The sequence below is a fragment of the Schistosoma haematobium genome, chromosome 1, assembly GCF_000699445.3.
Source record: "Schistosoma haematobium chromosome 1, whole genome shotgun sequence".
Lineage (NCBI taxonomy): Eukaryota > Metazoa > Platyhelminthes > Trematoda > Strigeidida > Schistosomatidae > Schistosoma > Schistosoma haematobium.
This window is the reverse complement of record NC_067196.1, coordinates 87,441,517-87,455,188: the sequence shown is the minus strand read 5'-3', so window position 1 is coordinate 87,455,188 and position 13,672 is coordinate 87,441,517. Positions and strand designations below refer to the sequence as shown.

General features: G+C 35.1%; 1 protein-coding gene across 1 annotated transcript; it reads right to left on the bottom strand.

The window, feature by feature from the left end:
* Positions 1–449: 449 nt before the first annotated feature.
* On the bottom strand, positions 450–11,680 carry MS3_00002369 (uncharacterized protein). Its single transcript, XM_051209935.1, has 3 exons — positions 11,395–11,680; positions 4,571–4,674; positions 450–1,137 (listed from the first exon to the last, which is right to left on the bottom strand). Exons 1-3 carry the CDS (start codon positions 11,471–11,473, stop codon positions 901–903), a joined length of 420 nt encoding a protein of 139 aa, XP_051075423.1. The 5' UTR covers positions 11,474–11,680; the 3' UTR covers positions 450–900.
* Between the last annotated feature and the right edge of the window lie 1,992 nt (positions 11,681–13,672).

Genomic DNA, 13,672 nt, shown 5'->3' with positions numbered 1-13,672 from the left:
CAATCTCTGGTTTTCAGTGGGGAGATAAACAATCAAGATCAAACTGATATTTAGTGATCCTCTGTTCTTAAAGATTTTCTGGTTCGATTGTGCCTGCAATTTTAACTACCTGTAGATCAAATAATCACAACGAACTGTATTTCGTAAACGATTCTGTCTGCCAAAAGTCTCGAGAAATATTTCCTAGCTACGTTGTACTACTAACAAGTAGTTGAATTTAGAAAAACGAAGTGAAAACACTTGATAAGAGAGTTGCAAAATATGTAGGAATTGAAGTGTACAAAATATTGTTTGAACTAGGTAACATTCGTGTTATATTTCGAGGAGAATAAACAACAGTAACTGTTAGGATCTATTTATAGACTAATACTTTACATATATTCTTATTGTACAACTATTCAGTGGCTAGATTTGGTATATTTATATTCCTCTTATTAAAGGCTTTATTTTGACCTATAGACTATTATGATACGATTTATTAGTCTTAAATTATACTCAGTTTGCTAATTACTGTCTTCCACAACCACACCTCCTTTTGGCTTCATCGTGTATTAATGTCATTTCCTATTTTATGGTGTGATGCGGTCCGTTTGGCGTGTATATAAACCGGGTATGATTGAAATGAATGATTCACACAGTGGAAGCTAATATTGGTATTCTGAACTCAACTGGCAGGGTTAGGTAGGGAAAGGACCAATAAAGACGCTAGACTGCTCACACCGGTCGACACATCATTGGTTTTGCACAGTGCTAAGATTTTATAAATCATACTCTGGTTGACGAATAAATCACGTGATATTTAACCGGGTTAAGTCACAGAAATTTGGTAATGGCATTAAACAACACTCGTAAATATATGATAAGAATATGTCTTGGTGAAATGCTGACATGTATTTACATTTAACAAACACTAAATCTACTCACAGCAATAAATAATGAATTGAGTAAACATGAAATGAGAATAATTAATTTGTACTGTACAAATAATTTGTTTGTTCTATTGCATAAATCATAATAACAACAGTTATACTTGTTAACAAGTCCTGGAGTAAGCTCATTGATGACATCTCTAGGTGGGCATTTAAGTAAACAACCTCGACCCTCCATTTGATAACCTTGGAAAGTTGAGTAAGCTGTCTGTAAATGAGAAATTGAAGAAAAACAAAACATTGCTTAAAATCGTAAATCATAAAGTAATCAGTAATTATTTCTGAATCGTACAAATATGTTCCATTTAGTTAATTTGAAGAGAGCAAGAAGAGAACATGAGTGATATAATATGAATCCATTTTATTTCGTTAGGTTCTCTTCAACTGCTAACTAACTGTAATATTTCGAAATTGATATTACAAAGTGGGTGGTTATGATTACTTGTATGATTGTATTTAATGGGGAACTATTGCAAACAAATCCGGCTGACGAGTCCCAAATGGGACAAAACGCGCGTCCTGGATTCCACTGCTAGCCACTACCCATTACTGCTTACATAAAAAGCTCGTGAATTAAGGCGATATCGAGGCATATACACAGTATGCCAATAACAAACTGATCAATTGAAGTCTTAAACCTAAATGGGAAGATACAAGCCAAACAATACCAAGTGAATTTAAATTCACACCATTGCACAAGCAAGTGGCTATCAGGACTCAGTAGCTGAGTGGATAAGGCAATGACGTTTGAAGCGAATGGTACTGGGTTCGAGTCCCAGAGTGAACATCAACTCGGATGCAGGTACATCCAGCTGACGAGTCCCAAATAGGATGAAGCGTGTATGCTGGATTCCACTGTTAGCCACTATCCATCTTTGCTTATAAATCAAAATATTACAGAAAGAATGTTAATGAGTCTAAAAGGCTAAATAAAATAATTTAAGTATATTTCTTTCGTAGAATAACATACTGGTACACTGATATCAACTCAGCATGGTGCCCCTTTGGGGCTACTGCCCGCCTCATACCCGGATAAAGGGGGAGAGTTGAGCATTGAGTTAGCGACTTCACTGCGTAGAAAACTAACTCGCCAAAAAGACGCTAACCAGAAAAAATTATTTAAACTATTTAAACTCTGCCCTAAGAGTTAGAAGGTCTTCATTTAGAAGAGTTATGACGCCTTATGGTGAAAGCTGAGTTCCTTCGGAAGTCACGAGGCTGGTGTCCCTTTTGACAACCAAAGCAATTATTAATTTAGGTATATGGAATGTTCGTACAATGTGAGATACCTGGGGAGTCTTCCAAATTGCTGGAGAAATGACGAGGTACAATCTGGAGGTTCTTGTAATCAATGAAACACATTGAACGGAGGTTGAACAACAACGACTAACTTCAGGGGAGCTTCTGTTATACTCCAGCCATGATGAAGAAAATGTCCCACATACACAAGCAGTTGCATTGATGCTATCCAAACAAGCACAAAATATACTTATAGGATGGGAGTCTCATGGACCAAGGATCATCAAAGCCTTTTCCAAAACAAAGGAAGAGGGCATTACAATGAACGTCAGCCAATGCTATGAACCTATTAACGACTACAATGAAGACGTTAAAGATCAATTCTACGATGGGCTACAGTCAATCGTCGAGAAGTGCCCAACACTGATATTGGTAAATATCAAAGAAACAAACTCTAATCATGAGTAAGAATAAGATAAACAGAGAATACCTCATTTAGTAAAATGTAAATAGGTATTTCTTGAATATTAGACGTCACATTGATACTTTGTACTTTATTGAAGGTATCAACAAACAGTCTAGTTCTAGTTATTTGAATGGTTCTGAAGTTGTTATTAATAGGCAACAGAATTTGAAGCTAAATGTTCCGAGAAAAAACTGTTGTCAATATTTCTCTGTAATTGTGAAGTAACTTTTATCTTGGTATATCGCAAAGCTTCTTTTAATTCTCTCATTTGATTACTTTGTTATTTTTAAAACTCATTTATTTCATTGACTTGATTATCAACTAACTGAGCTTTACTCATAATATTTTATTCTTATGTTAACATCTATCCATTACGTAATGAACAATTCCTAGTCCTTTGGTCTTTACGGTTATCAGTGAACTAGAATGCCATTCTACGTTTGAAATATACTTGTAATATTGTTACTTAATTATAAGCAAAGATAGTTAGTGGCTAGTAGTGGAATCCAGGACGCACGTTTCGTCCTATTTAGGACTCGTCAGTTGAGTGGATAACGCGATAGCGTTTAGAGAGAACGATACTGGGTTCGAGATTCAGAGTAAACATCAACTCAGAGATGCAAGTACATCTGGCTGACTAGTCTCAAAGAGGACGAAACGAGCGTACTGGATTCTACTGGTAACCATTATCCATCTTTACTTATGAAGCTTGTGACTTAAGGCAATATTGAGGCAGTACGTACACGATGCACATATGCTAACAAGAAACTGATCAATTGCAGTCCCAAACCCCAATACTTACTTACTTACTTACTTACTTACGCCTGTTACTCCTCGTGAAGGAACATAGGCCGCTCACCAGCATTCTCCATCCGACCCTGTCCAAATCAATCCTTTCCAGCTCTTTCCAGTTGTTATTCACCCTTTCCATATCTGATTCCATTTCCCGATGTAATATGTTCTTTGGCCTTCCTCTTTTCCGATTCCCTTCACGATTCCAAGTTAGTGCTTGACTCGTGATGCAGTTTGATGATTTGCATAATGTATGTCCTATCCACCAACTCCATCGTATTTTCCTAATTTCTTCTTCAGATGGAAGCTGGTTTGTTCTCTCACAGAAGGTTATTACTGATGGTATCCGACCAATGGATATTGAGTATCTTATGTAGACAACTATTTATAAATACTTATACCTTCTTGATAATGGTTGTTGTAGTTCTCCAAGTTTCAGCTCCGTACAGTAGAACTGCCTTGACATTCGTATTGAAGATTCTCATTTTGATATTGGTTGAACGTTGTTTTGAGTTCCATATGTTCTTCAATTGAAGGAATGCGGCCCTTGCTTTGCCAATCCTCGCCTTTACGTCTGCATCTGATCCTCCCTGTTCATCGATTATGCTTCCCAGGTATGTGAAGGATTCTACATCTTCCAGAGTTTCGTCATCAAGAGTGATTGGATTGCTGTTTTCCGCTTTGAATTTGGAGACCTTGGTTTTCCCCTTGTGTATGCTGAGGCCTACTGATGCAGAGACTGCTGCTACACTGGCTGTCTTTATCTGTATTTGTTCATGTGTATGCGATAGGAGGGCTAGGTCATCTGCGAAGTCCAAATTGTCTAATTGTTTCTGAGCTGTCCATTGTGTTCCGCGTTTTCCCTCAGATGTCGAGGTCTTCATAATCTAGTCGACCACCAGAAGAAAGAGGAAGGAGGAGAGTAGACAGCCTTGTCTGACTCTGGTCCTTACTTGGAATGCATCTGTCAGCTGTCCTCCATGCACGAGTTTGCACTGTAGTCCGTCGTATGAGTTCCAGATAATGTTGACAATCTTCTCAAGTGGAACATACTTCTTAATATTTATTCATATTGCAAGCAATAAATTAAAAGTAAAACCTTCTTTATTTTATTGTAATGTGGGGTTATTTCCACTTGACTTACAATACAAACTCCACAGTTATCTAAAATTTCGTCTTTTGTAATTTGGAATAATTTTTTGTATTTGTCTTCACATGGTAAACAAACACGACATTTGATAGCAGAAACTACAAAGAAAAGACACAGAAAAATATACATTTTTCTCAATAAGTGGATTTACAGCTCTCAGTTGATATATTAATTCCAATGTTATTATTGGAGGGAATCAGTAGAAATACGATAAACCTACTCAGTAATTCATTTTGTTCTACATTGTGAATATAAAATGTGCTCTTTAAATGTAGGGATTATCCATAAGTTTCTAGCATTCAATCGTAGATACCTTCAGAGCATTGTTCACGTATCTAGAGAAGTCTAAATGAGGATCCCTAAAGTTAAAAACGGAGTAATAAGTAAAGATAACAAACTGATTGATAAAATTGTGAATCTTTATCGATTAAAGAGGTTGAAACGTGTATTACGTACGGCTGTCCAGTGCTTCCAGGTTTTCCATGGTAGTTGTTAGAGTGATTCAGAAAATTTATTGCAAAAGAAAAGCAAGCATCAAGAGACACTAAGAAGCGTTTCATCCAATCAGCGTTCACTTAAAGTTTTAACCAAAAATATCAAAGAAGTGAAACGTCACATGTAGAGAATCTGATTGACTGTTTGCTATATTGCTAATATGTTTAGTAGCATTCCAGAATCTTCGAGCAACCCAAGAACATTTAAAAATACTAGAAAAACTCTATATTTTCTGTTAAAATGAACCTTGGAGTAAAACTACTTCTCGCATACTTTGCGTCTTCTCCCTGGTTGTTTAGGTCGCTGTATAGTTCTAGCTTTGAGGGAGGGGGTTACAGAATAGCTTAGGAAACGAATATAGCGTTCAATCCGCAAGACTTATCAGTAGTCTAGATTCAAATGAATCATGGTCTCAACTATTGAAATTACTATAATATCCACAAAACTCTTTCTGATATCTATCAAAATCAGTCATTAAGCAATAACTGTCAAATAAAAAAAGTTTAAACATTTAAAGTCATTTATTATCTTAGTAGGTAATGTTATAAATAATTGACGTCTATAATCTTGACATTATGAAATATGTAGTATATGTAGTATATAGCACATAGTATATATGTAATATAGTATAGTATAGTATAGTATATATAGTATATATAGTATATATATATCGTAATATACTTATTACATAACATTTGACATCTATTTTACAAAACAACCAAATGTATTTTATTTTCAAATTTAGAATGATTTTCATCTTAAAAATAAAAAAAAGAAAAGAAAAAAGAAAACAATTAACCGTTTCTTTCTTTTTCTTTTCTTTTTTGATTTCTTTATTGGTTACACATGAAGATTCGGAAAATAGAATTGAATTGTTATATATTACTATAACAATTTATTAATCTGTGAAGATTTATATTTTTAGCTTTAGTGGTATTTGTTATAACTTGTGGACTGAGTGCTTTATTAATGTGTAACGTAACGATACCGCCAATTAGAGAACAGTGAATTATCGATCGGACCAAACCTGTACGAATAGTCTAGAGTCCTTATCAGTCCTACTTCCCGCCTAGCCCAACCTGTTATGTCCAGAACACCAATCTCAGCCTCTGCGATATCAATCATTTATTTCAAACATACTGGGATTATATACAAAACTAAACAGACCGCATCGTACCATAAAACGGAAAATAACATTTGTACAAGATTTAGTCAAAAGTGGCTGTGAATGTGGGAGATAGTGATTGATAGACAAGGCATAATTCAAAAATGGTAAATGGTATAATAATAGTTTATAGGTCAAAATAAAGCTTATGATAAGAGGAACACGAATATGAATAGTTTAGTTATTTAAGAATTATACAATAAAAATATACGAATAGTGGATCCCAATGTTACCATTCATTATCCTCATACAGATATGACAATATTTAAGAGTGTATTTGATTTAAAAGTACATATGTATACTCTATAGTTAGATTACTTGATATTGAATTAAATTATATATATATATATATATATATATATATATATATATATATATATATATATATATATATTAATGAAATTAGTAACGACATCCGGGAATCTGAGTCCGAAACATTTTAGTTTCATCAAACGGACTATATGAAGATCTTTTTTGGGGACTAACATTTTGCAAATTAGAAAAACATTCTTAATCATTTGCATATTTTAATATAAACCAAACTATATTTCATTAAAAATAAGTTTGTTTTTAGTAATGAAGTAATAAACTATAAGAGGAAAGATGAATAGTAAATAGCAGTGGAATTTAGGACTCACGTTTCGTCCTATTTAGGACTCGTCAGCTGAATTGATCAATTGCAGTCCTAAACATCAATTGGAAGATTCAAGTAAACATTATCAAGTGAATAAAATTATTATGTCTGATAAGTCTTGCGGATTGAACGCTTTATTCGTTTCCTAAGCTATTCTGTAACCCCCCACCTTATTATTCAGAAACCCATAGTGATGACCAGCTCGGAGAAAATACCTACCGAATGGATCCCTTGTTAGAGTTAGAATTAGCTAAAGTACGTTTAGCTCAGACAGAAAAAGAAATCGAGCTAGAACGGTTACGCCAAAAAGGAAGAGAACATTATAATCAGGTTATGGTTCACAAGGCGATGGCGTATGAGTCTACATCTGTCTCACATGTCGTTGATGTTCCTCCTAGAAAAGACTGGGTAACAATGATGTCTAGAGCTTTAGACCTACCAAAGAAAGAGATTATAAGGTTTGATGGTAACCCTGTGAACTATTGGAGCTTCATACGGAATTTTGAGGACTGTTTTGACGAGAGCATTGGGTTCCGATCTAGGTCAAACTATTTGATCCAGTACTGTGATGGTGAAGCTAAAAACACTATTGTTCATTGCGCATTGCTCGAGCCAGAAGAAGGCTATTGTAAAGCACCAGAACTTCTCGAGGAAGCATTTGGTCAGAAGCATATAGTAGCCCATGCATTTATTGATAAGATGCTGAACATCCCTGCCATTAAAGGGACCGATCCATATAATTTAAGAAGGTTGTCTCGTGAGATGCATATTTGTGAGCTAACACTCACGCAGATGAACTATGTATCTGATCTTAATTCTACAAGGACTATTGAATGCATGTTTTTAAAACTCCCGTTACACCTGCAAAGAGAATGGGTTAAAGTTGCGTGTAGAATTCTTAAGACAGGTAGAAAACCTTTATTCAAGGACTTTTGTGAATTTGTGAAAGAGCAGTCAGACATTGCTAATACTAGGTACGGCTTACTTATCAACCGCGGTAGACATGAGAAAAATCAACAAAAATTGGATAGAACTGAAAAGGAAGGCCCAGGACAGAGTCAGTTAGAGAATGCTGGTCAACGGTCCATGCTCCATTGGGAGTAACAGGCGTAAGTAAGTAAGTAACTCATTGAATAATACGTAAACTGTGAAATAATAATTAGTGAGACAAAACTTGGCTTAGAATGAGTTATTTAATAAATGAAATACCGTAAAACACTGATTCAAACTATATAAATGAGTTAAATGACAAATAATCAACTACATTTCATATTGCTTTTTATCAACCTGCCTCATTTGACAAAGATACTTCAGAGATAGTTAAAACAGACTTGTTTTGTAAATTGTTTTTGCTACTATATGTATTTCTTTCAATATTTCTCATAATTGGTACAATTACTATCAGTGACTGTTACATAGTTGTTTAAAATAACATAACCTTGGAACTTCTCTCTTATTTTAGAATCCTCTATAGCATTACACATTGATTATCACTCCTCAATACACTGCTGTATACATATGCCTCTTTTTCTCAATTACCCACTGTTATGATAACAGAGCTCTAATATATTTGCTATCTACGTTTACAGATAACAGTGATATTAGTATCAGAAGGGGTTTTGTGGAGATTGTAGTAATTTCATTAGTTGAGATCATGAGTCATTTGAAGCTAGACCACCATGGAAAACCTGGGAGCACTAGACGGCCGTTTCGTTCTTTTGTGGGACTCCTCAGCAGTACGCGCCCGCGACCCTACCCTGCGGGACCCGAACCCAGGACCCATCAGTTCTGCGCCAGGCACTTAACCAACTAGACCACTGAGCCGGCATCCAGAGGTGTTAATGTGTAACTCCAACTAGTCCATGAAGTTGAGAGACAGTGATATTCCCATTATATTTGGATATACATCTCAACCTATAACAATTGTAATTGTAATTATTACTTTCTTACTTACTTACGCCTGTTACTCCCAATGGAGCATAGGCCAACGACCAGCATTCTCAAACCCACTTTGTCCCACTCTGCCTTCTTTTCTAGTTCCATCCAATTCTTGTTCATTTTTATCATGTCTATCTCCATTTCTCGGCGTAATGTGTTCTTTGATCTTCCTCTTTTCTTTTGGCCTTGAAGATTCCATGTGAGGGCTTGTCTTGTGACACAGTTGGGTGATGTCCTCAATGTGTGTCCTATCCACTTCCAACACTTCTTCCTGATCTCTTCCTCCACTGGGATCTGGTTTGTTCTCTCCCACAGCACGTTGTTGCTAATAGTGTCCAGCCAACGGATCTGAAGTATTTTACGTAGACAACTGTTAATAAACACCTGTATGTTCTGGATGATGGCTTTCGTAGTTTTCAAGGTATCCACCCCATACAGTTGAACTGTCTTGACATTTGTATTGAAAATCCCGACCTTGGTGTTGGTTGACAGTTGCTTTGAGTTGCAGATGTTCCTCAGTTGTAAATATGCTGCTCATGCTTTGCCAATCCGCGTCTTCACATCTGCATCAGATCCACCCTGTTCATCAATGATGCTGCCCAAATATGTAAAGGTCTTTACATCTTCCAAATCGTCTCCGTCAATTGTGGTTGGATTGGTGCATGCTGTGTTGTATCGGAGAATCTTGCTTTTCCCTTTGTGTATATTGAGACTTACTGCTGCTGATGCTGCTGCCACACTGTTCGTCTTCTCCTGCATTTGTTGTTGCGTTTGGGATAGAAGGGCCAGATCATCTGCGAAGTCTAGATCGTCCAATTGCATCCTAGATGTCCATTGTATCCCGTGTTTCCCTTCAGATGTTGACGTCTTCATGATCCAGTCGATCACCAGGAGAAAGAGAAAGGGTGAGAGTAAGCAACCTTGCCTGACACCGGTCTTTACTTCGAACGAGTCTGTGACCTGTCCTTCATGCACAATTTTGCAGTTTAATCCATCATATGAATTCTGTATGATATTGACTATCTTCTGAGGCACGCCGTAGTGTCGAAGAAGTTTCCATAGTGTTATTCTGTCCACGCTATCAAATCAATCGGTTCATGATCTCATTCAAAAACTTAATATTCTCCACTAGCCCATACTGGTTATTTTACTTCAGCTTATATTCGTGTTTCATTAAGAAGTGATAGATATCGGGATTATTACATAAAATATTTTGGCATTTTATATACATACCTGACTTACGATCTGTTTTCATATAGCCTTTCAGTGAAAATGTTTATCTACTTTATATTCACAGAAATTTTTTAAAATCACTCAAGTTATGAAGAAAAATAAATACAAGAGGTTAAGCGTTCGCGCGAGAAAAAGCTAGGTCCTAGGTTCGAGTCTCGCGAGGCGGGATCACAGATGCGCACTGCCGAAGAGTCCCATACTAGGTCGAAAAGGCCATCCAGTGCTTCTCGGTTTTCTATGATGGTCTAGCTTCAAGTGACTCATGAATTCAACTATTAAAATATACAACTTTGTTCAAAATTTGATTTTATATTACTATTTAACAAATGAATATTTTCAGAAGGGGTTTTGTGGAGATTCTAGTCATTTCAGTAGTTGAATTCATGCGTCAACTGAGGCTAGACCACCATGGAAAATTTGGAAGCATTGGACGGCCGTTTTGTCCTATTATGGAACTCCTCAGCAGTGCACATCCAAGATCCCGACCCCCCCCGCGAAACGGTCATCCAATGCTTTTAGATTTTTCATGGTGGTCTAGCTTCAAATGACTCATGATTTCAACTATTGAAATGATTATTTGTTTAAAGGTAATTTTATAAAGTGTACAATTATATTTCATTAAAACTACAAGGCAAGTAAAAAGGTCATGCAAATCTTTGAGATTTGAATTCGAAATGAAAATGTAAAAGAAAAATATTTCTACATAGAAGGTTACTTTAATGTTTTTACCATTTAATAGCGCTATATAGACTGTAAGAAGTAGTAAATACGCATCGTTTCATTTATTTGATTTCTTAATGAGGGTCAGCAATAATAATAGAGTTTTATTGAGATTACGAACTGATTCAAATTTGACAACCACTGGGAACATGAAAACAGTGAACGACTATTCTGTCTGAGTATACGACTTCGCAGTGTTACCCATTCACAGTACTCTAATCGGGAATCAAACCCAGAAATTTCGATCACTCTAAGAAAGTCTAACCTCTAGATCACTGAACTAGCATCCACTAACTTTCAAGCTGATAATTATTCCCAATGGAAGTATATGTATGTTATTGCACTAATGACCAAGTGAAATCTTTATGCTATCTACTATTTAACTAACCAAATATCCCCCCAAATTGTTTATATTCATCTTGACTAAGCAATAATCTTTAATAATATCATCATTTATTCATGTGCTTTCATAAGAAAGATTGGTTCAATGAATAGTTCCCATGTTGGAAAATTCAACTTCAAAGACTGTAATATAAGGTTGTGGACAAATATCGATTAGAGTTACACTACTATTTTAATCCAACCATCAAATAGTAGCTATGCAGTTTTAAAAAAAAATCAAATTTCACTTACCATCTGATATAAACTGTAAAAGAAATACAATTATTACATTGATTTCACTAGTGATTATTATTTTTTTGTTCTTTTGCATGTTCAATTTGTCACTATGACATATATTGGATCATATAGGAGTTTCAATAATTAATGATGCTTTTGATCATTACTGTTCATGCATTCAGTAAAATAATAATAATCAATGTTTAACAATTATTTAGCAATTTGACACAGTTTTGTTTGTGTGTGTGTGTGTGTGGGGTCTGTGTCGACAGAAGTTCTCTCGTTCATATAATCATGCAACTTATATCAGACTGATTAAAGCACTATAAACACATACATTTATATAACTGTATATTATTGGTATGCAAGAGTAAACTACATGTAAGATTATTTGTTATCCAATGAATGAATACACAATTTGTTTGTTTGTTTGTTTGTAATTGACAATATAACATTTCGATGAATTCATTAGTTATTGGTATATAGATAGTGAAATGTTCATGGAAAAAATGATGCATCATTTGTCAAGTGTCTAAGTCATAAATAAATCATTTCCATAGTTTGAAACAAGGATTAATGTTTCACTGATTGAAATCATGAGTCAGTTGAAGCTAGACCACCATGGAAAACCTAGAAGCACTGGATGGCCGTTTCGTCCTAGTATGGGACTCAACTTAGATCTTACCATAAATGGTGAAGTGTTATCTAGGTTACATACAGTAGTAGACTTAGGACTTAGATACTCCGAAGAATTGTCGTTTACAGAACAGATATTGAAGCAGACCTCTAAGTCTCAACGTCTTGTCGGTTACATAACTCGAAACCTTCATAACAATGAGTCACGTATTTCAATGTACAAAGTTTGTGTTCGACCACTTGTAGAATATTGCACGTTTATTCTTAGCAGTGCGCGCACAAAGGATAAATTAAGGCTGGAATCAGTACAGAGATGATCTACACTTCGTATTCTTGCAGCTGATTGTACCTTATCTTATAATTCTAGATGTAATAAACTTGGGCTAGACCCTTTATGCAAGAGAAGACTCAAACTAAATCTTATCTTTTTCTTCAAACTACTTAATAAACTATCCTTTACATTCAATCACGTGATTTAATATGCAGAAACTTCTCATTGTGACATCCGTAATTCCTTGACACTAGTGAAAAAAACTTATTCTAAATCATCTCTTTATATGAATTACTTGACCTGTAAATTTTCTAGACTCTGGAATAACCTACCACAATCTATCCGTACGATAAAATCACTGCCATTATTTGTTCGTTGCATCGATGCATACTACTCCTCTGAAAATGCATTGAATGTTCTAACACCTGTAAGTGTACCTCATTCCACAAGTAATATTATAGGAACTTTAAATATTTAGCCATTTTTATTAGTGCATTCCCTAAGTAAAACCACCTACTTGTTGTCACTTTATGTTAACACCGTCCCCAGCAAGTTTAACGAATTTGAATAACATCAACAGTATATCACTGTGCCACATGACACATGCATTTTGGTAGACCTGATTGACATATTTTGGTAATTACTACTTTGTTGTTCCGTGCTCTCTGTTTTCATTTTACTTTCTCTAGTTGTAGATAATTATCATTAATTTCGATCTGGCACACGAAATGACCTTAATTACATCGTTCATAAATCAACAGGCTGTGCATTTAAGAAAAATTAAAAGTTCCCGGTTGATGCATTGGATCGCTGTAATACATGTATTACCCAAACAATTACTGAATTAGTATACTTAAAACTTTCTTCTATCACATGTTTGTTCTCTACATCTAATGTTACTATTTATATTGAATTGATCATGCCTGCAAACTGGTGTGAACTCTGTAATTATTATTTTTCAGAATATATAAATTATTATTATGATTATTATTATTATAACGTAAAATAGTCGTTACAAAACCGCTTTATCGATATTACGTTATGTCATCTTTTTGATGACATATCTCAGTATATCTGCTAGACAATACTTATCGACATTTTAATAATTATCTTTTTCTCTGTACTAAAATCGATTATTTTTGTTAGTCTAATGCACCACTTTGAAGATAGTTTACATAATGAAATGACTTCTGTTAGACAACCATTGAAATCAGAGAGTACTGTATAGTTGTTTCATCATAATGTGATACTATTCAGGCATATTCAGTCATGATTCAATCATCGATCGAATAGAAGATATTGATGCCTCACTGTGGGTGGATTAATTTTAAACCACTGAATTGAAATCTGATGAGATTGCGGATTTCACTAACTTAACAACTGATG

Coding starts and splice junctions, on each gene's coding strand:
- MS3_00002369 (XM_051209935.1), bottom strand. CDS start 11,473: ATGCAAAAGAACAAAAAAATAATAATCACTAGTGAAATCAATGTAATA. Junction 4,675..11,394: donor TTTACAGTTTATATCAGATG/GTAAGTGAAATT, acceptor TTTTCTTTGTAG/TTTCTGCTATCAAATGTCGT. Junction 1,138..4,570: donor ATAACTGTGGAGTTTGTATT/GTAAGTCAAGTG, acceptor TCTCATTTACAG/ACAGCTTACTCAACTTTCCA.